The 23206-nt window shown below is 36.5% G+C and overlaps 1 protein-coding gene across 4 annotated transcripts in view; it reads right to left on the bottom strand.

Annotated features, from left to right (window-relative positions):
* CPNE8 (copine 8) overlaps positions 1-23206 on the bottom strand; it is a 258415-nt gene that overhangs the window by 52355 nt on the left and 182854 nt on the right. For all 4 annotated transcript variants that reach the window (XM_016923660.4, XM_001168902.7, XM_016923658.4 and 1 more), the window contains exons 12-13: positions 21715-21768; positions 20641-20702 (exon numbers count right to left, since the gene is read on the bottom strand). In XM_016923660.4, the coding sequence (XP_016779149.1) occupies positions 20641-20702; positions 21715-21768 (116 nt within the window). The remainder of the gene's footprint in view (positions 1-20640; positions 20703-21714; positions 21769-23206) is intronic.

Raw genomic sequence — 23206 nt, 5'->3', positions numbered from 1 at the left:
ATACAATGAAAACTAAAGTCTCAGGAATAAAAGTAGTTCCTATTTTGGAGTAAGTAAGTGACTCATAACAAAGTAGTCAAACTGCAAATAATTATTTTCCAGCCTCAATGCCATCATGTATTATTAATTTATGTTTCCAAAATTGTTCTGTAGTAATCGTGAAATTAGCATGTCCTTTAAAGTGTTGCATTGCTAAAATCATCTCTAATAATGTCATTCCTTAAACTAATTCTTTTTGACAATCCCCCAAACACACGATTTTCTCCAGCATCCCTTCCTGATAAAACCCTCAAGAAGCTAGGCATTGAAGGAACACTCCACGAAATAATAAGGGCCATCTATGACAAATTCACAGCCAACATCATACGGAATGGGCAAAAACTGGAAACAACCCTCTTGAGAACTGGAACAAGTCAAGGATGCCCACTCTCACCACTCCTATTCCACATAGTACTGGAAGAGCTGGCCAATCAGGCAAGAGAAAGAAATAAAAGGCATCCAAATGGGAAAATAAGTCAAACTATCTTTCTTCACACACCACTCGATTCTATACCTAGAAAATCCTAAATACTACACTAAAAGGCTCCTGGAACTGATAAATTCTGCAAAGTTTCAGGATACAAAATCATGTACAAAAATCAGTAGCTTGTTTATATACCAATAATGCTCAAGCTGAGGGCCAAATGAAGAATGCAATCCCATTCACAAGAGTGACACACATACACACAAATATCTAGAATAAATCTAACCGAGGGAGTGAAAATCTAACCATGGAAAAAGCCACAAAAAAGAATAAAGTCATGCCCTTTGCAGCAACTTGGATATAGCTGGAGGCCGATACCCTAGGCAAATCAATGCAGGGACAGAAAGCAAACACCACGTATTCTTCCTAATAAGTGTGAGCTAAACATTGGGTACTCATGGACATAAAGATGGCAACAACAGACACTGGGGACTACTAGAGGAGAGATGGAAGAAGGGTGGCTTGAGGGCTGAAAAATGAACTGTTGGGTACTATGCTCAGTACCTGGGTGACAGGATCATTTGTAACCTTAACCTCAGCATCACACAATATATCCAGGTAACAAACATGCACATGTAATTCTTGAATCTAAAATGAAAGTTAGAAAAAGAAACACACAGGATTTTCTTTTGCTTTCTTCAGAAATGAAGTATTTCAGACACTAGTCTCCCATTGCTTACAGCATTTCTCTTTGTGTGTTTGTGTGTATATGTATGTGTGCGTGTGTGTGTGTGTATTTACAGATATAGATAAATACAGATATATACTGATTGATAAAATATGTTACAAAATGCTCCTCAACTTGCAGTGGGGTTACATCCTGATAAATCAACTGTAAGTTGAAAATATTTTCAGTCAAAAATGCATTTAAATACCTAACCTAAGGAAAGTCATAGCTTACTCTAGCCTATTTTATTGTGTTCTGAACACTTCCATTAGCCTATAGTTGGACAAAATAATCTGGCAACACAGTACACTGTGGAGCATCAGTTGTTTATCCAGTGATCCTGTGGCTGATTGGGAGCTGTGGCCACCGTCCAGCATCAGGAGAGAGTATCATGCTGCTTTTCTTTCTACTAAATGTGTATTGATTTTGCACTATGGTAAAGAAAATCTTGTGGAATTATTGTAAGCTGAGGACCATCTGTGTGTGTGTGTGTGTGTATGTATGTGTATATATATATGTGTATATATATATATATATTTAAATTTCGGCACATGGTTGTTACCCAAAGTTATTTTAGTGAATTAGTTTAGTTTTTTTTTTTTTTTTGCTGATGGAAACTAATGAGGTAGTGGCAGTCACATAAGAAATTCACTTTTTGAGTATACCTATGACTCTATATGTAATTCCATCTCTTTCTTACCAGGGAAAATATAAAAACACAAATACATAACAATGCTATAAATACTGTAATAACCTGGAATCACATCTAATCTACAAAATAATTTTTAATTAAAAAGTAAATCATCTGAAAACATGAGTACTTTGACTATTTTTTAGCAACAAATTACTTTTGACACACAGCACAATTGATTTAACACTTCCAATTTTGGAACTATTGGATAAACAACGATGGGATTTAAATACAGCAATCTGATTCTGCTATTACAGCATAGGGTCCCTTGTAGTTCTCTTAGTAAAAACTATTGTGATATTTCCTTCTTTCTCCAAATATTCGGCCTGGAAAGACCTAAATACAATGCAGGGATTGAATCAAATTCACACATTTTTTTTTTCCTACGGAAACAACAACCTTTCTTGCTTATATTTAACAAAAACTGGTATAGATTCCCTTTATATTAATAGTTACATGGTATTTTTTTCTCAGAGTAGAAATCAGGTTTATAGGCTAAGAATATAGGCTAATTTGGAGCATAACACTAACCAGCATGAACCTAAGTGAGTACAAACTTTTAGAAAAAGAATATAGTAAGACTTCTGGGAGAACATTTTCAGATAAAAGCCCCTTTGAGGGATTGAAAAGAACAATCACCATCAGCGCATTGCTTCGTCATGCTGTGGTAGGGAGAGAAATGACTGTGATACATGGCAGTAAGGTAGATTAGAAAGGGTGTGGATTTTGAATCTGAATGAACTGGGTTTGAGTCCCAGCAACCCAGTTGGTGACCTTAGCCAAATTTCAAAACTCTTGGAGGGCAGGTACCTGGCAGATAGAAAAAAAATGAGAACTGAAAGGAAACAACATGAGATATTACATATACATTTTATTTTACACACATAATATATATATACATATATATCATAAGATATTCACATTATACTTATCACACATTATATATAATGTGATGTTACATGGCTTGTACCAGTTAACCACAAAATAATTTTAAAGAGAAGATACTATCATCCTCTTTTTACAGAGACGGAAATCTATGCTCACAAAACGTAATAATTTCCATGCCAGTAATAAACAACGGCATTGGAATTTGAATTCACATTCAACTAATCTGTTTCTCCAGTTAAATATTTGCAAACTTTCTGGCTATAATAGGCACACAATAAAGGATATGGATTATATTATTAATATTATGCCATAATCCTAGAAAAAAACTAAACAGATGTTCTTTTTTGTGTGTGACCAAATGAGCTTTTAATATAAAAGAGATTAATCCTCCTGAAAATCAATAACAAACCCAAATTTGATCTGAATATTTTACGAAGTTTGCTGAAACCTGTGTTCTACAGGTTTTGATAAAGGAAGTTTTGGTTTTGAAGAAACACTGAATTTTATCCATTGATTTTCTCATGAGAAATGGGATTCTTCTATCAAATATAGACAGTAAATATTCTTAATGATAAAAAAATCTGGATATAATCTCATGCTTGGGCAAATTTTTTCTTCTATCAAATATGTTATCAAGTATATAAATAACAAAATAATATGTATATATTCTTTTTATGTTATTTTATTCAAATAACACCTCATTAGGAATAAAAAATAACTTTGAGCTTTAAGACTATATGTTTTAGCAGATTATAAAGATCAATTTAGAAGTCCAGTCTTTGGTTCAATCTCTGTACACTGTAGGAGAAGACACATTACTATCTTGATTCAACTCTCTCTTGCAACAGTGTCTGCACAATGCTTTCCACATATTGAAACTTCACTGTGTTCACTGGGCAAATGGATACGTTTGTTTATGACTGTTTCTAACTTGTTCTCCAGGGTAGCCCAGAATGCTACAGCATAACCGTCAGCTTCCTAGAAGCACTAGTTGCAGATACAAGACTTCAGTAGTCATAGATGCAAAGGTCCTCTCAAAGACAAAGTTGTGCCTACCAAAGCTACAAAGAAAAGTTATGGTTATTCACTAAAGAACCATACATAAGAGTTAAAAAGAAGAGAGAGCAGAGGACAGGCGCAGTGGATACCACCTGTAATCCCAGCATTTGAGAGGCTGAGGTGGGAGGATCACTTGAAGCCAGGAGTTCCAGACCAGCCTGGGCAACATACTGAGACCCAGTCTGTATAGAAATTTTAAAAAATAACCAGGTTGGGTGGTGTACACTTGTAGTCCAAGCTACTTAGGAGGCTGAGGTGTGATGATCTCTTCAGCCTACAAATTTGAGGCTGCGGTGAGCTATACTTGCACTACTGCACTCCAGCTTGTGCAACAGAGTGAGACTCTGTCTGTTAAAAAATGAAAATAAAAAGGAGCAGATATTTAGAATTAAACTTACTAAAACTATCAATAGCTAAACTAAATTATAAAACCATGTAGACTATGTACAATAAAACAATGAACTGTAGAAAAGAAGACAAGATAAGAAAAAGAGGAGGGAAGGAAGGTAAGAAGGAAGGAAGGAAGAAGAACGAAAGGCAGGACCAATGAGCACTGTTGAAACCCAGGACACTCTAAGCCTAAGTATAAAAGGTGGATGCATTCATTTAGCACTAAATGATAAATAAGACCATTTGGTAATTATGGTGCAACAGAGACACTCAATGAGTAAAGCAGAATCCTGAAGCATATTTGATGACTGATTGATGACAAGATTTGATTAATTCTTTGTCTCATTCTGCATGTCAGGAAGAATCTCTTGCCTTTATTACTTTGAATCAGCAGCAGCATTCAGCTCAAAAGGAAAATATTACGGCTTACTAAATAAAGCAGCTCATGCTAGCGATGGTCACTTAGCCTGCTATCACACCATTGAGATTTTTCTACTTAGAAAACCACAGTTCAACAATGATTTATGGAGCACCTTTCAATTGCCAAGCACTGTGCTATAGGATGAAGAGAAACAGGAGCAAATAAAACACCATTCTTGAACTCACAGAGCAAAACTCCAGCTTTATATTGTTCAATGACAAAGATAGCACGGCATTTTATCATTGAATTCAAAATCAATAGCATAACCTAAAATTCACCTGCACATTTACTGTGAATATCAGTTTGTTCAATGCCATGATTCCTAAGAGTTTCCATTCATATTATAATACATACTTACTAAATCAAGTGTCATATTCTATGTATTTAGAAAATATTAACTGATAAAAAATTTAAAGAAAGTTCCTAGCAATACTATAACCTCAAGCTATAAAACAGGTTTCTTGAAGACTTTAATAAATAATTTGTTATAAAAGTAAACCAAACAACATTTCAATCAGTAACGTCATTACCCTTTTTCATTCTCTAATATTGCTTGAAGCCTAATGTTAGAGGAAAAAAAAAATCAATCGTGTCAAAGTAAAAAAAAAACCCCAAATTTATATAAGATTACTCCTGACAGAATATTCATAAAACAATCACATTTAAATCCTCGAAACATTTTGTTTAGGAAGTGTTACTTTAGCTGTCATTTTATGTTTTAGAAGCAGATAAGACAGAAGGATTTCATAAAATCCAGTTAGCAGCATTATATTTTAGAATATAAAAAGTTATGCCTGCCAAATTGCATGAGTTAGTACTAACATCTTAGGAGATCTCCCAATACATATGTCCTAGTACTACTAAAATATGAACTTGGAAAATGTCCCTATTTTACCATCTTTCCAAAAGCTGTGAATGACAGAGAAATCAGATGTCAAGATGAGAATAATTTACTAGCACATCAAAGATCCACAGGAAGCAAGTATATATGTGAGTATCAAAGAAAACTAGACACACATATACACATACAGAGAGTAATACCATCTTACATGTGTTTTCTACAGCTGTTATTTTGAATTAATTACAGAGAACTAACAAAACTGTGATAGGGATGTGCAGAAGGCTTGTTTTCCTTTCTTCCCAATTTCAAATCTAGTTCAGTTGCACAAACTGAACTTTGTAAATTATACAGTGGATTTCTCCCACTCCTTTTTAAATTAATCTTGACAAACAGATTCACATCCACTAGCTGTTGGTATCTAGAACCCAAAAATGTAGTTGGGATGCCCACCTAACAATAATATTCCTCTCATTCTTTCTATGTTGGTACCAGGACTATGCTTCTGCCTTGATTTACCAATATGTATTCTAGTTCACACTTTGGTTCTGGAACATGCCCTGAAGCCCTGGTGCACTTGCCTCAAACATTGTCATCCAACCTAACCCTTCTTGACCTTCTCTCACCATGGGCTAAACCCTGAGCCCTTTTCTGTCTTATCCTTTTGCTTTTCTTAAAATTGGTTCAACTACCTGAATGACAATGCAGACCAGATGCCTCATTCCAAACTTTGTTGCATCTTCAAAATTCTGGCATCCCATGCCCATGAACTACTCAGTGAATTAAACTTGCCAAGTAAGGTCTGCTAGAATGAGGGCGGGTTTTGAGATGCACAAATGCAAATTCAGATATAAATACTTTCACTCATGATTCACGTGATCTTGAAAAAACTATTCAATCTTCTGCAGCTCACTTGTAAATAATTATAAAACCTTCCCTGATTGTTGCTGTGAGGACCATAAAAGAACCTGTCCTTTAGAAGGCCCATTAAGTAGATGACTCATTATTATCACGATTATTGATACTAGTTTTTCAGAACGTGAGCATACTTCTTTGAATACTGGATTGTATAATGCTTATCAAATTTCTGGGTCTACCAGAGGTTCAGGTTATTGCAAAGAATCTGACGCTCCCATGTCAGATTTCCTTTCCTTCACACCCACTAATAAGGTACCAATCTGCTCAACCCAAAACTGAGCCATGAATTTATAATCTAACCTTGTTAGGTGTTATCTAGGTACTTCCTCAAACAAAATTCTACTGCATGAAGTAATTGTAAACTTTGACTTTTGCCTTATTTTCTATCCTTTCTTTCCTTCATGCACTCTGGATTCCTGGGGATCAGTGAAATGTCAAAAGTAACAATAAAAAAAATAACTGGAGACAAGAGATATGATCCCTCAACTCTTTATTCTTCAACCTTACTGAATTCAGTTTTTACAAATCAATAAAACTTTCTAATTTCTCTAGACTTTGAAGATTGATTTCTATATTTTTTTCACACAATACTACTACTCCAAAATACAACTTCATAAGGAGGCTAGCTTATCTTCATGCAATTCAAGAACACCTTATCAAAAAGGTATGCAAAATTGCCAACATTTTTTCTAACCAATAGTTAGAAAATATATGTGACATAATCAAAATAAACTAACAACAACAACAAAAAAAAACCAACCCCAAACTGAAACTGTAAGCACTATCCATCAAAATCCCATTTAAAATGAGGTAGGTGCCAGAGAGGTAATGCCTGCCTAGTAGGAAGACAGTGAACTCTTGAGTCATATAGACTGGAGTTTGAATCCCAGAATCACCACTAGCTAGCTAGTTGTGACTCCTTGCAAAACTATCAAATCTCTGGGTCCTAGTTTTCTCATATGACAGATAGGTAACAACCACATTGAAGGAGACTTCTAAATGTTAGAAATAAAACTCTCAAGTACTTGCACATAGCAAATACTCTACATGCTGTAGGACAAATTTCGTGAGCAACCCATGCCATTTTCTCCTGGTTCATACTAATACTCTCCTCTGTTGGGTCAGAAGAGAGTTCTTTCTTTATATTAACATAAATTTATTTTCCACTAGTCCTTCCCATAATGTGGGTTAGTGATGTATCAAGGGTGGGGCAATGAAGCTGTAACCAGTACAGGCAGTAGAGGGGTACACTGTCTGTACAGAACTTAAATATAGTAATATATCTTATGCATATGCAACCTACATTTTAATATCACCGTACACTAGCAATTCTAAACAATGTCCGTGATAAATTCTTTCCCACTCTACTACCTCCTGCCCTTGGTAAGCTACTGTTTTTATGTATTTCTGTTTCTCCTGCTCCCAGCCCCCAACCTTTTAATTGCCCACCACTGTGAAACTATTTTAGAAATAGCAAAGTGTGTTGTCTACAATAGAATAATTTCACAGAAATAGATGATAAAATTTTGTTCCTACAAAAGTTTCTAAGTTTCGAAGAAAAGTTATATGTTTCAAGAGAAAATTATTAGTACATCATCAGGAGGAAAATATTTAAAGTTGTTTTCCTACTATTAATAATAGGTTTGCAAAAATTCATTGCTGTTGCATCACTCAGTTCTTTCAGTTTTCACTGTGTGTGGCTAAAAGTGCACACTGTAACCAAGCAAAATAACTATGAAACTGCCCAATACCAATAGAGTGTCAATATTTGGCAAGATTAGTGCTAGTCCTGATGATGAGGCATACCTGAAGAGTTTCCTTTGACTTTGAAATGGAGAGCTCTGAAAAAATTTATCTGCAGCATAACAAACTGGCAATGAAATCACAATCATAAAGTATGTAACTAGATATCTCTAAGCTTTCCCAGTGTACTTCTTTTTTTTTTTTTTTTTTTTTTTCAGATGGAGTTTTGCTCTTGCTGCCCAGGCTGGAGTGTAGTGGCGCGATCTCGGCTCACTGCAACCTCCGCCTCCTGGGATCAAGCGATTCTCCTGCCTCAGCCTCCCAAGTAGCTGGGATTACAGGCATGCACCACCACGCCCAGCTAACTGTTGTATTTGTAGTAGAGACGGGGTTTCACCATGTTGGCCAGGCTGGTCTCAAACTCCTGACCTCAGGTGATCCACCCGCCTCGGCCTCCCAAAGTGCTGGGATTACAGGCATGACCACTATACCCGGCCCAAGTATACATTTTAAACATACAAAAATGAGAATCAAACCTTAACCAAATAAATGTTTATGACAGTCTTCTTAATATTCCTAAAAGTTTGTTTTCTAAACAAACTTTTCAGTTTCGATATGATAATGTTCCATGTGAAAATGAGTTCAGTTTCGATATGATAATGTTCCATGTGAAAATATTTATAGAAGGCAGAATGGCTTTGTTTTTATTAGATTTATCCCTACTCAGCACCACAGAGTTTAGCTTTCCACTGATTTGATGAATGAAAGTACTTGGGTACCACAACAAAAAGCATTATAAATATTCTAGACATGTATATTCCATTTTCGAATAAGAAATTGGATTAAGGAAAAAAAAAAACTTTATAGTGTTGCATGTTCTGGCCAGATGTGCTTCCTGAAGCAACATAGCAACATATCCAATGCAATGATGCCATTTTTTTTTTTTTTTTTTAGAAGAGGTCTTGCTCTGTTGCCAGGCTGGAGTGCAGTGGCATCATCATGGCTCACAGCAGCCTCAACCTCTTGGGTTTAACAATCCCTGCCCCTGCACCTTAGCCCACTGAGTAGCTGGGAGAACACACATGTGCCACCACACCCAACTATTTTATATTTTTTAGTTTTTATGGAGATGCGGGCACATTATATTGTCCAGGCTGGTCTCACACTCCTGGGCTCAAAAGATCCACCTGCCTCAGCCTCTCAAAGTGCTGGGATTACAGGTGTGAACCACCATGCCCAGGCTGCCACCAATTTTATAAAACTAAATTAAATGTTTTACAGAGTCATTTCAATTGTTCAAGTATTTTTAAGTAAAAAAAATAATCTGTATGGGGCCTGTTGATAAAGGAACTTACTGATATTGATCTAGCCTCCAAAATAAGTAGTATCAAGAAGCCCACTTTAGCCTTTAAGATTAGCTTATGATAGGTAGATAGCTCTTTAAAAATTTTTTTCAAACAAGTTTTAGATTTAGAGTTGAGTTTGGGTTGGAGCGAACAGGACCGTCTGGACTGAAAGAAGTATCCTGGGGTTATCCTCAAATAGAAATGAACTACAAGCAAGTGATTTTCATGGGCTTTGTAAATTTGAATACATACTTTTTTCTTCATATCTCTTATAACTAGGGCAATTACTACAACAATAAGATGACAACAATATGATGAGCTTAGACATATTAGAACTTTGAGATTTTTCAAAAAAATAATAGCTAGCATTTATTGAGGGTTAACTACATGAAATTTAGTTAACCCTCACAGCCACTCTATGAAATAATCATTGTTATTCATATTCCTATTTCACAGAAATGAAAACAGGTTATGCTAGCAAGAGGCAGATCTAGGATTTGAACTGTACAATTAATGCCAGAACCCAAATTCTTTGCCACTACTATACAATGCCTCAATTATCAGCAACCATTTCTTTGAAATTGGGCTGACTTTTTCGCAAACATTTATTCCTTATTGAATTTCTTATTCAATAAGGAAGTTACTGCCCACTTACTGTCTCTCCTATTACCTTCTCTCATACTCCCTTTCTCTTAAGATATGAAGAAAACAAGCTGTTTGTGCTTCTAATCTTGATTTTGCCCTTCCTCCAAGTAACTACAACGAAGATATAGAGTTCAGCTGAGACAAATTCTGGTAGAGGCAATACAAAAGCATGTTTTCTTATTCCAGAAAGCCTGGTCCATCTGTTTTATCTGATGATTGCTGTGTGACCCGTGGAGAGAGTAAGATGGCAAATTGATAAAATCTGAGAGAGACAGATGTGAGGGTTTGCATTCCAGTTTGTCACACTCTGTATTTAAAGTTCTATTTGTTCATTATGTTTTAATTTTGATAAGAAATTTGGGAGAAAAAGAGGGTAGAAAATCGTGCTCCAAATGGCCATCTAATTAGTCCGTATTTATTCAATGGCCACTCTGTGTTCAGACCTATAAAAATATTTTAAAATTATGTCTCTTTGAACAAACAAATCATACAAATAAACAATTAAAATGACATCCAGGGAAATTAGTATAAGCTCACCTGGACTCACTGGATGAGAGTCTGGCCTTTTTTCAAAGGATAAAAATGACAGTCTGTAGACCTCCAAGTTTCTAACACACTCAATTTTCTGATAAAAGCATAGACCAGGATTTCATGTTGACATGAAATTCTAGTGGCTTAGCAGGGACTCAGTGTGCAACAAAATTTGTGATCTGTTTTCCCCCTTCATCTGCCAATCAAAGAGATGTGGAAAACTTTATAGATATTTGTTCCTTAGTTACGGGGATGGGGAAGTGGAGTGTCATAACACTTGAGAGACATAGAGGACTAAAAGGCAGAAGAACCAAATTGAAATTTATGATTCTGTCTTCAGACACTTACAGCATGAGCTGCTGGGGATATGGAAGTATATATTCTACAAGTCTGTAAAAGTGAATAAACCCAGTTCACAAATAATAATAATTGAAATAATTATCATGCTACCTAAGAAATTATCTTAGATTTCATAACAGTATGTAATTTGAAATGAATCTGACATTGTCCTTATTAATGATAATTGAAGTATTCAATGCCAAAGGTTGGAGATTACTAAATAAACATTTTAGGTAGACAATTGTATTCAAATTTTAATATCTAAAATTATTGTTAATAAGTAAAGAGAAATAACTACAGGGATAAAAGTACAGAGTGTGATTAAAAATGATGACACCAAGGTCAATAATCCAGAAGAGACCATCAGTGTTTATTACACTATAACAAAGCTCCTTTATGAATATTCTTCTTCTGTCTAGAAAATAAAACTTTTCACTATTTCAAATTATAGAATGTATCTCATACTCCAGAAAAAACACAGCACTGCTTATCAAAAAAAAAAAAAAGATCTAAAAATTAGGTTTGTATTTCAGAGAATATTTGAATAAAAATTGGATTTGGGTTGATTTAGAATGCATCTGTCTCATCTGCTCACTGTGTACCTGAATCCATAAATCTGTCTACTGCAGCTAAACACAATATTTTAGGGATTGAGACAATGAATGAAAAGTAACAAACTAACAACCTGGTTTCACAAACAATCAAGCTGGTATTTTCATGTAAATATCTACATCAATAATAACTAAACTAATGGAAGTGTATAATATTGAATACTACGAACCAGGCCTAAAAATAAGTTCCTTTGAAGGAAAAGATATTAAAAGGCTATGAAAACAATTTTGTTTAGTATTTAAATGTGTCTTTTCTTAACTCTGCATAATTTCTAATTGGATTCATGAGTAAAAAACCAACTTAACATTTTTATAATTTTTGATTCCATTATTTTTTTGTGAGAAGAAACAAGAAGAGATAAAATTTTAAATTGCAATTCAATAAGTTATTTCTGTGAATTTAATTGCAATGTTTGACTCTCAGCAAAATTGCTGAACAGTTCACAACAGTTGCCTGTTTCACACTCTTTCTCTATCCCTGTGCTCCCTTGCATCTGTTCTAAGAGAAATGTTTTATAAAATTAATGTAGAGGACAAAATAAATTCAAGAAAACTGAACTAAGTATTTGGATTAAGCAGAGCTAGCTAGAGAATCAATATAATTGTTGTTAATGATATCTTACATTGTAATTTTTCACCCTTTTGATGACGTCAAGCTTTACTTGTCAATTCAGATTCAACATGAGCATAACCCGGCAGTGGAAAGGTTATGATAATTAGGCCCCTAAATTGATGCAGGGATAGTTTAACATACGCAATTCAATAAATGTGATACATCACATAAACAGAATTTAGAAAACATACGATCATCTCAATAGAGGCAGAAAAGGCATTTAATGAAATCTAGCATTGCTTTATGATAAAAATCCCTCAACAAAATAAGCATGCAAAGGACTTACCTCAAAGTAATAAAAGCCATATATGACAAGCCCACAGCCAAAAGCATACTGAATGGAGAAAAGTTGAAAGCATTCCCCCTGAGAATTGGATCAAGACAATGATGCCCACTTTCACCACTTCTATTCAACATAGTATTGGAAGTCCTACCCAGCACAATCAGACAAGAGAAAGAAATAAAGTGCATCTAAATTGGAAGAGAGGATGTCAACCTGTTGCTGTTTGCCAGTGATATGACTGTATATCTAGAAATCCCTAAAAACTCATCTAAAAAGCTCCTGGATCTGATAAACGAATTCAGTAAAGTCTCAGGTTACAAAATCAATGTACACAACTCAGTAGCACTGCTGTACACTAACAGTGACAAGCTGAGAATCAAATCGAGAACTCAATCCCTTTTACAACAGCTGCAAAAGAGAAAGAAAAGAAAATACCTAGGAATATACTTCAGCAAGGAAGTAAAAGATCTCCACAGGAAAAACTACAAAACACTGCTGAAAGAAATCATAGATGACACAAACAAATGGAAACACATCCCATGCTCATGGATGGAAAGAATCAATATTGTGAAATGACCATACTGCCCAAAGCATTCTACAGACTCAAATGCAATTCCCATTAATACCAGCATCATTCTTGACAGAATGAGTAAACACTATCCTAAAAATCATATGGAACCAAAGAGAGAGCTCACATAGTTAAATAAACACTAAGCAAAAAGAACAAATCTGGAGGCATCACATCACCCAACTTCAGATTATACTGCAAGGCTATAGTTACTAAAGCAGTATGGTACTGGTAAAATGTAGGCACATAGATCAAGGAACAGAACACAGAACCGAGGTGTAAAGCCAAATACAACTAACTGATCTTTGAGAGCGCACAAAAATAAAAACTGGGGAAAGAACACCCTATTCAATAAATGATACTGGGAAAACTGGCAAGCCACATGTAGAAGAATGGAACTGAATCTCCATTTCTCACCTAATACAAAAATCAACTCAAGATGGATCAAAGACTTAAATTGAAGACCTGAACCATAAGAATTCTAGAAGATAACATCAGAAAAACTCTCTGGACATTGGCTTAGGCAAAGAATTCATGACTAAGAACCCAAAACCAAATGCAACAAAAACAAAAGTAAACAAATCAGACCTAATTAAACCAAAAAGCTTCTGTACAGCCAAAGAAATAATCAGCAGAGTGAACAGACAACCCACACAGTGGGAGAAAATATATGCAAACAATGAATCTGACAAAGGACTGGTGTCCAGAATCTACAAGGAATGCAAACCAATCAGCAAGAAAAAAACGATGACCCCATCAAAAAGTGAGGAAGGACATGAATAGACTGTTCTCAAAATAAGATATCCAAACAGTCAACAAACATATGAAAAAATGCTCAACATCACTAATTATCAGAGAAATGCAAATTAAAACCACGATGAGATACCACCTTATTCCTGCAAGAACAGCCATAATTAAAAAGTCAAAAAACAATAGATGTTAGCATGGATGTGGTGAAAAAGGAACACTTTTACACTGCTGGTGGGAATGCAAATTAGTACAACCACTATGGAAAACAGTATGGAGATTCCTTAAAGAACTAAAAGTAGAACCACCATTTCATTCAGCAATCCCACTACTGGGTATCTACCCAGAGGAAAAGAAGCCATTATATGAAAAAAACACTTGCACATACATGTTTATAGCAGCACAATTTGTAATTATAAATACATGTAACCAACCTATGTGCCCATCGACCAACAAGTAAACAAAGAAAGTGTGATATATATATATATATATATACACACATATATATACACCATGGAATACTACTCAGTCATTAAAAGGAACAAAATAATGTCTTTTGCAGCAAATTGGGCGCAGGTGGAGGTATTTATTCTAAGTAAAGTAACTCTGGAATGCGAAACCAAATATCTTGTTCTCACTTATACGCAGAAGGTAAGCTATGGTAACACAAAGGCATAAGAGTGATACAACGGACTTTGGGGATTTGAGGGGTGAAGTTTGGGAGGGTGGTGAGGGATTAAAGACTACATATTGGATACAGTGTATATTGCTCAGGTGACAAGTGCACTAAAATCTAAAAAATCACCACTAAAGAACTTATCCATGCAAACAAAATCCACCTGTACCCCCCAAAAAACTATAAAGAAATAAGCCTTGAAGTCAGAAAAAAAAAGTTCCCTGAATTGATGATGCCACCTTAAGCCAGCAACAAAACCATCCACAAATGCAGCAATCAGTGCTCTTATCTTAGTATTTTAAGTTAAAAGTGAGGAGTTACTGTGATTCATTATAAAAACCAAATTAAATTCAGCAATTTGTTCCAATTACCTTGAAATATCATACTTATTATGTATTATGGAAGGGCATCTTTAAAAAAAAAAGCTAAGTTTGATAATTCCACAAATCTTCAAATGTATTAATAAATATGCCCTCTAATGCATTAGTTTGGGTGGTTTGGTTGATGATAGCCCAAGGTTTTTGTTTATTTTATTCTTTTGCAGTGTCATCAGAGGGCATAATGGCCAGATGGGCTAACTTAAGAAGAGTCTCCCCTGAGGCATGCTGAAGATGAGCAGGATCAAAGACCAAGGTGTGAATATTGCAGAAGTTTAGCTGACTTGTTAAAAAAGGAATATAGCTCCAAACTACCTTTCTGTGTTTTTTCTTTAGTTGAAAATACACAATCCTTTATGGTGGAAGTCGGGGAAGAAGCAGGAGAAGACAAAAAGTTCTGAAAGGTCTGTTTCCAAAGACACAGCTGGTTTGACATGAGCTTTTACAGGAAACATGAAAATAGCTGATAAAAAGGTTTTACAGGTGAAAACTGACAAGGGCTTATATCTATTAAATTAGTGAAAATGAAAAAGGAGGGGCACTATTCAGAAAGGGTAAGGATATGGTAAACATCCTGCACAGATTTGGGGAATATAAATTCTTAGAGTATTTTAGCAATACAATTTAGAAATATCTAACAAATTGTGAAATACGTATATCATTAAATCCAATAACATTATTTCTAGGAAGGAACTCTACAGATATGCTTGCATATCTATACACAAATGCACTAATGAAATGCATAAAATGCCATGTACCATGCATTTACATTGCAGCTTTGTTTATAATAAAAAATGTATGTCACTAAAGCATGTATTAACAGGAAATTTTTAAATTAAATGATGTACAATCATATAATGGAAAACTGTTTACAAAAAGGTAGTAGTGACATACTAGCATATACACACAATACATTTAATGAACAAAACATACAATGCAGTGTATTGCACATAGTGTGATCCCATGATTATAAAAAAATAGTAATAGCAGATGCTAGCTATTATCATACACAAATTACACCTGAGAGTAAGTTGATAGGTTAGAGTAAGCCTTCTGTAAAAATGCAAACAATTATTTCAGAGTGAAGAAAAAATAAATAAGATGTCATTAAGGTCATGGAAGAGCTGGAAGATTGAATTGAATTATATCCTTTTACAAATGGACTTCAGAATATCCCATTCATGTGAACTACAGGAAACTACAGTTTAGATATTTTAAATGATTTGCCTGTCACTGTATAACACAAGGGTGTCATGACCAAGCTAGATCTCTTTACCATATCATTAATAAAAGTCAAATTTTAAATTTGTGCCCAATTTGGCTGGGTGTGGTGGCTCATTCCTGTGATTCCAGCCCTTTGGGAGGCCGAGAAGGGCAGATCACTCGAGGCCAGGAGTTCAAGACCAGCATGGCCAATATAACGAAACCCCTCTCTACTAAAAATGCAAAAATTAGCTGGGCGTGGTGGCATATGCCTGTAATCCCAGCTACTCAGGAGGTTGAGGCATGAGGATTGCTTGAACCCAGGAGGCAGAGGTTGCAGTGTCGCCAGCCTGGGCAACAGAGTTAAGACTGTCTCAGGAAAAAAAACAAAAAAAAAGAAAGAAAGAAATTGTGCCAATTGCTCTTAAGAAGTCCTTCAGGGCAAAGATATATAAATACATTTAAAGATACATAATACAATGATTATTATTGCTTGTTGATTTGGATTCCACTATCCAAAAGAATAAGTTAATGCCCCTGTATTTTACTTATAAACATTATATTGTAGTGAATAATAGTTAAATGCATAACTGTAATATATTTTAAGGATATTACATACATTTATAATATATCTTTGTATAAAAATAATGGAATATATGCAAATAATATTTTTTCATGTCCTTTACAAATAATAAAGTTTTATAGAAATTATCTTAGGTCTAGTTAGATTAATCATGTTGTGAAACTTAAACTATATTTCCCCAGGTCCCATTTGTAAATCAGAACTGGGTTCTTTTTTTTGAGACAGAGTCTTGCTGTCGCCCAGGCTGGAGTGCAGTGGTGCGATCTCGGCTCACTGCAAGCTCCACCTCCCCAGAACTGGGTTCTTATAAAAGCCTCAAGAAGCCAGGATTGGGGCAAACTGTACCCCATAAGGTGGGGCTCCACTTATAGAATAACTAGCATTTCTTCCTGCACAGGCAGTGCTATAAGTAGGAAGTGTGTAGCTAAGGAAAAGAATCCTAAGGTTTGTAAGCAACAGAAAAATATGACAAGTGTGATAGAGTTAAGACTGTCATTGCTTTAGGTACTATAGAATGCCATTTGCTCTGATTAGCCCTAAGAATTTTCAGCAGGAAAATGAGAGCAAACAATAAATGTGATTTATTGGTACCAGATTCTGAGAATGTTTTATACTGATAGACTCACACCCAAATACTGCTAGATTTGCACCGCTGACCGAACGTACTGGATATCTGTTATATATACACATACATACTCTTCACATGCTCATAAAGCAAAACAAAAAAACAAGACAAAAACTGAAAGAAGTTTATAACATTTCAATACCACAATTCAGTATTTCTACATGCAAAATATAACCAGATATATCAAGTAATTTTTTTTAAGTTATAAAGAAGGTGCTAAGGGATATCCATTTACTTACCTTATTTCTTTATCAACTATTGATGGCAGCAGCTGCTCCAGACAGCCTTACGCTGCCATCACGCTGGCTGCAGCAAGGAGGCACAGCCGGGGCTGCATGCTCCGGGGAGCGTGTGGGAGCCAGGGACAAGTGGGAGCTCTGCCTTTTCCGAGTTGGGGTAGGAGCTCCCCAGGTGCACTGCAGTCATCCAAGCCATGGCTACAGACTCAGACCTCCCAGGCCACTCCTGCTCCATGGAGCAGGCAGGAGCTGCCCCCTCGCATTTCCCCACACAGCTGCAGTTGCCCAAACCACAGCTGCAAACTCAGGCATCCCTGTACCCTTGGGGGCCCAGGAAGAGCTCCTGCCCTCACAGGCTCAGAAGTGCCTACTCCCACTGCCTGGCTTCTCCCTGCTGTTGGCTTCCGCTCTAATCTTGGAGCAAAGTCAGTGCCGAGCCCAGGTGCCAAGAAGAGCAGCAGGAGGCAGACAGATTCCTGGGCCGACGGGATGGATGCCTGGTAAGGATGGGGTTGACCAGCAGCAGAAAGGGGCTACCCACTCTAGGGCCTCCTTTCTGCTGAGCACTTTAGAGACTTGCAGGGACATCAGGACTGCCAGCTGCAGAAAGGAGCAACCCACTCCAGGGCCTTCTGTCTGCTAGGAGCTGGGGAGATGATGAGAGGGCCTGCCTGCAGAGAAGAGCAACCCATTCCAAGGCCTCCTATCTGGGAGATCTGGGAAGATGATAGGACAACCTGCCTGCAGAGAGGAGCTTCCCACTCCAGGGTCCCCTCTCTGCTAGGAGCTAAACACTAGGGGCACCCTGGCTGCAAAAAGGAGCTACCCCCTGAGGGTCTCCTGTAAGCAGTTCTATTGCTCAATAAAACTCCTCTTCATCTTGGCTCACCCTTCATTTTCTGCATACCTCATTCTTCCTGGATATAGGAGAAGAACTTGGGACCTGCCAACTGGCAGAACTAAACAAACTACAACACAAACAGGGCTGAAACCTGCCCATTGCTCACCATGTTGCAGGCATAGAGAAGGAGAGAATAGCTGTGGCCCCTGGGGAAGCCCAGACCTGGGAGCTCCCTGAGCCAGGGATGTGACTTCCTTTTTGGTGTCCTGCAGTGCCTAGCATCTTCAAGCTTTCGGGTGCCACTGAATTCCCCAGTGCCAGCCAGGGAAGCTGCTTGTGGTGCGTCTGGTCCAGCCATAGTCTTGCGGAGAGCTGGTACCTATGCCAGCACCCTGAGCTGCCCACCCTGCTGCAGCAGCCAGCATGTCTGACTGCACAGTGGCTGGATCTCACGCTCACACACCCCTCACCACTCCATACCTGATTCACCCTTGGCAGGCGTGGGATCCAGGCTGGTAGCATGAGAAAAGTGCAGCCTGCTAGGCCAAGCGGATGGAACGAGCCCAGCAGGCCCTAGCAAACTCAGGAAAAGGTGCCACCGGCCAGAGGTTTCAGGCCAGAAAAAGTGACACCCCAAAGATCCTGTAACACTATTACCTACAACTACTAAGGAGTTTTTACAGGAATAAAATATATTTTTATGACAAATTCAACATTCTATTTTTCTATCTTCTGAAAATAAAAATAGGCAAAGACATTGGAATACTAAGTGGCAAACTTTTTTTTCTACTTTGTACTTTAACTTTATTGAAACAACCACTGTTGCTTCTTAGTCTATGCAGCCACTTTGCATTTTGGATGCCCATATATAGCAAAGAGTACTCATTTAAGTAGGTATTTCGCTTGTTTGTTTGCTTTGTATCCTTAATTAAGAGCAACAAGAGGCAAGCTCTCTGGGTTTTGTGAAGCTATCTTTGTTCCCTTGGTCCCCCCACTCCCTCAACCCCTTCTTCAACCTGAGGACATTCTATCAGTGTCTTTATGGGGTGGCAGGGGGCTGTTGCTGAATCATAATTAGGAAGAGGTTTACGTGAGTGATATCTCTGACTGTTATTCATCATGAAGTTACTAAACACATTCAAATTTGCTTCACTCCACTTTTGCGTATTGAAAATACAAGGTGAAGGAAAATAGAATATGTAGACATTTTATACTGCAAGACAACCAATGCTTTTTTTAAATCTCTGGGGATGATATGGTCTGGCTCTGTGTCCTCACCCAAATCTCATCTCAAATTGTAATCCCCACAATCCCCCTGTGTCGAGGGAGGGATTTGGTGGGAGGTGATTGGATCATGGGGGCAGTTTCCCCCATGCTGTTCTCATGATAGTAAGTGAGTTCTCATGAGATCTGATGGTTTTACAAGTGTTTGACAGGTCCTCCTTCACATGCACTCTCTCGCCTGCTGCCATGTAAGACATGCCTTGCTTCCCCTGTGCCATCGGTCATCCGCCATGATTATAAGTCTCCTAAGGCCTCCCCAGACGTGAGGAACTGTGAGTCAATTAAACCTCTTTCCTTTATAAATTACCCAGTTTGGGGTAGTTTCTTTATAGCAGTGTGAGAACAGACTAATACAGGGGATGCTTGGTAAGGTTAAGAAAAGGAAGAAATAGGTTAAAATGAGAAGCAAAATTGAAAATACTTCCCTATTTACGAGGGTGTAAGAACTTATAGTACATTACCAACACAGGATCTGTCTGGGTTTTGAAAAATTTCAAAATTGGTTGCAACTATTTTTTTTTTCCTGAAATGTATTCCTGTCTGAGAGCTGTGGGACCAACTAAATGACTACACCATCCATTTCTGCATTCTGATTTTATGACAAGGCACATTCCTTTAATATTCTTAACCTAGTATATACATTTAAATCAGGCCCTGAAGCTTTTCACCTATATTACAAATAATAAATAGTACATGTAAAATGTCCTATGTATTAGGCAAACAAAAACATCCTATGAAAGTGAACATAATAGCCATATCTACAACTATTAATCATACAATATTTTCTTTTGGTTAAAGTTACAATTTGCCCCAAAAGTAATAGCTCTAGGTATGTACGTTTTTTCTTTATATCTGAAACAGAAGTCTAATAGGCTTGCCATCAAAATATAATAAAGGTGATCATTTCAGTGCCAGGTACCTCATGGTAGCGCTTGTTACACAAATTTTAGGAAATGCCTAAGCAACGAAACAATTTGAGAGAATTACTTACCCTCCCTTAATGTAGTCAAGGAATGAAACTTCTGTTTCTACCAAGAAAGAGAGTAAAGTTACCTGAAAAAGAAAAAGACAGAATTACCTTCTAGTTGTTTGTGACCCCCAAATAGACTTTTCTAACTATTAGAGAGAAAATCATATTTCTTTGCATTTTGAAACTCACTAAAGATATTATTTTTTATTAACATCTGCTAGGACTGATTGTTCTTACATTTTAAATCGTCTGAAGGAAAGGGACCAAAAAAATTAACCAATGTCTTTCTATGACCAGTTTACTTCCTTTGAAGACCAGCATGAAAATTATCTACAAGGACATTGTGTTACTTCCCATTTTAGATAAAAGGAAAGATGAAAGGGAATTGGAAAATGGTTAAAACCAAAAAACCAAAATCAGTGAGCAAAGCCTTCAAGAGGAAATGTGTGTTTTCAGTCAGGATTCTGTAACGAGCTCATCTAATATTTTAACTGTCTTGCTTTATAGAGATCTTTAAAAGAAAATTGAGGGAAAAGTTAGATTTTGCTACTGCCCAAAAAAGTTTACCTTAAGAAAAAACTCTGCAGTATTTTTTCTTAAAATAGGATGATATTGATTTTTTTATATTTTTTGATACATCTTTGCCTTCTGTACTGATTTAGTACACCATTCCCACAGAGTTGTCAATTTTACTGAGCACATACACATCCCACGAAACGAGTCTTACTTGTTAAGTATAGCCTATAAAGAGTATAGTATTTCTTACTACCATTTGTGTTTTTTACATCTGCCTGATTCATTATACTTGGATTCCACTGAATGAAGAGTTCATAACAAAACTTCAGCCTCTCTCAGAGGCCTTGCAGCCCCTAGGATAATCTACAAGAAGCCAAGTCACTACCTTCTATAAGGTATTCTTGATTACAATCTGTCCCCTGAGAAGTTGATTTTTCTATTGTGTTCCTTCATATTAAAACCCTGAGTGAAACACAGCTCAGTTTTTTTAATTGCTTCCAGTAGGATTAAAGATGCCATCTACATATATGCTTATTCATTTATTTTAATCTTTAATAAATAACATAAAATTTGACTTACTGTTCCAGAATTAGTATATTTTTTCTTTTTTCCTTTCTTTTTGGGATTCACCACCTTAAAAAGCAGATAAAACAATTAAAATGTGTTAGGTTTTATACCGAAGTTTTATATTGAATTTTTTAAAATGTGAAGTTTAACCTGCTGCCTTCACTTCTTATGCATGTATTCATTTACAAATGCTTTCAGTATGACTTTGGACAGTCATTCAGTCAAAACTTCTCTGCAAAAGTTAATAGTGACTATCTTTTAAAAATGTTTTGTCTGTAATATTCTTCTCACCTGTACATATTGATTACCCTTAACTATGGTCACGTTCTTGATATGATAGAGACCTTTAACATCTAATGTCCTAACTAATGATTGCTTTATAGAAAAATGATGGGTTGTTAAAGAATATTCAAGTGACATAACTTTAAAAATAAAATACACTAACATAGCAAATCATCCAATGTGTGAATATTTAAAGGATCTATTGACCTCACTATTGCTTTATAATGTTAGTAATTTCCACCAGTTTCCCATGCTACATAATAATTGGTAAAGGTCTGCTTTGTAGACATAAGATTGGCCTTTTGACTATTTGATCCATGAGTAAATAAGATTGCACTTCTATATTTCATAAGACATTAGGGGATATAGGGAATATTAAGATAAATAAGACCTGCCGATCTAATGGGATAAACGTAATACATAATTGCCTGAGGAGAGACTTCTTCAGATCATCTCAATCCAAAATATGGAGAAAGCCTTTGACAGGGAAAAAAAGATGAAATGGTTTATGAATAAGTATTATTTGAACCACAATTTATTAACTTAAACTAGGGCTTCAATTTAAAATAAATAAACACACCATTCTAGAAAGAAGAAAAAGCAACTGACCCAGGTTGGCTGGGGCAGAGAGCCCACACAACCGGATCAGAAGTGAATCTGAAAAAATAAGCTGAGGCATGTTAAGGAGATCCTTAATCTTGGCCAGGGAGTTTGGGTGTTATTTAGTTGATGTTTAAATAGGAGAATGATATAATAGGTCTACAGCAGCAGTCCTCAACCTTTTTGGCACCAGGGTCTGGTTTCATGGAAGACAGTTTCCCCACAGATGAGGGTGGGGTGGATGGTTTCGGGATGATACTGTTCTACCTCAGATCATCAGGCATTAGATTCTTATAAGGAGCACACAGGAGGCAGAGCTCAGGCAGTAATGCTCCCTTGCTTGCGGCTCACCTCATGCTGTGTAGCCCAGTTCCTAAAAGTCCACAGGCCTGTACTAGTCTGTGTCCTGAGGGTTGGGGACCCCTGGTCTACAGGATAGAGTTGTAAGGGGAGAAAATGAAGGCAACAGTTACGGTCCTATTTTTAAATTTTCTATGCAAGAAGTAATGAATCATTAAATAAGGAAGCCCCATTAAAAACGGCTCACCAAAAAAAAAACAAAAATTAAGACAACAGAATAAAGTACGTTTTTCAGATTTAAGTAGAAAATCTAAAGGAGAAA

Source organism: Pan troglodytes, chromosome 10 (genome assembly GCF_028858775.2).
Source record: "Pan troglodytes isolate AG18354 chromosome 10, NHGRI_mPanTro3-v2.0_pri, whole genome shotgun sequence".
In the NCBI taxonomy this organism is placed as follows: domain Eukaryota; kingdom Metazoa; phylum Chordata; class Mammalia; order Primates; family Hominidae; genus Pan; species Pan troglodytes.
This window is presented reverse-complemented; position numbering and strand designations above follow the sequence as displayed.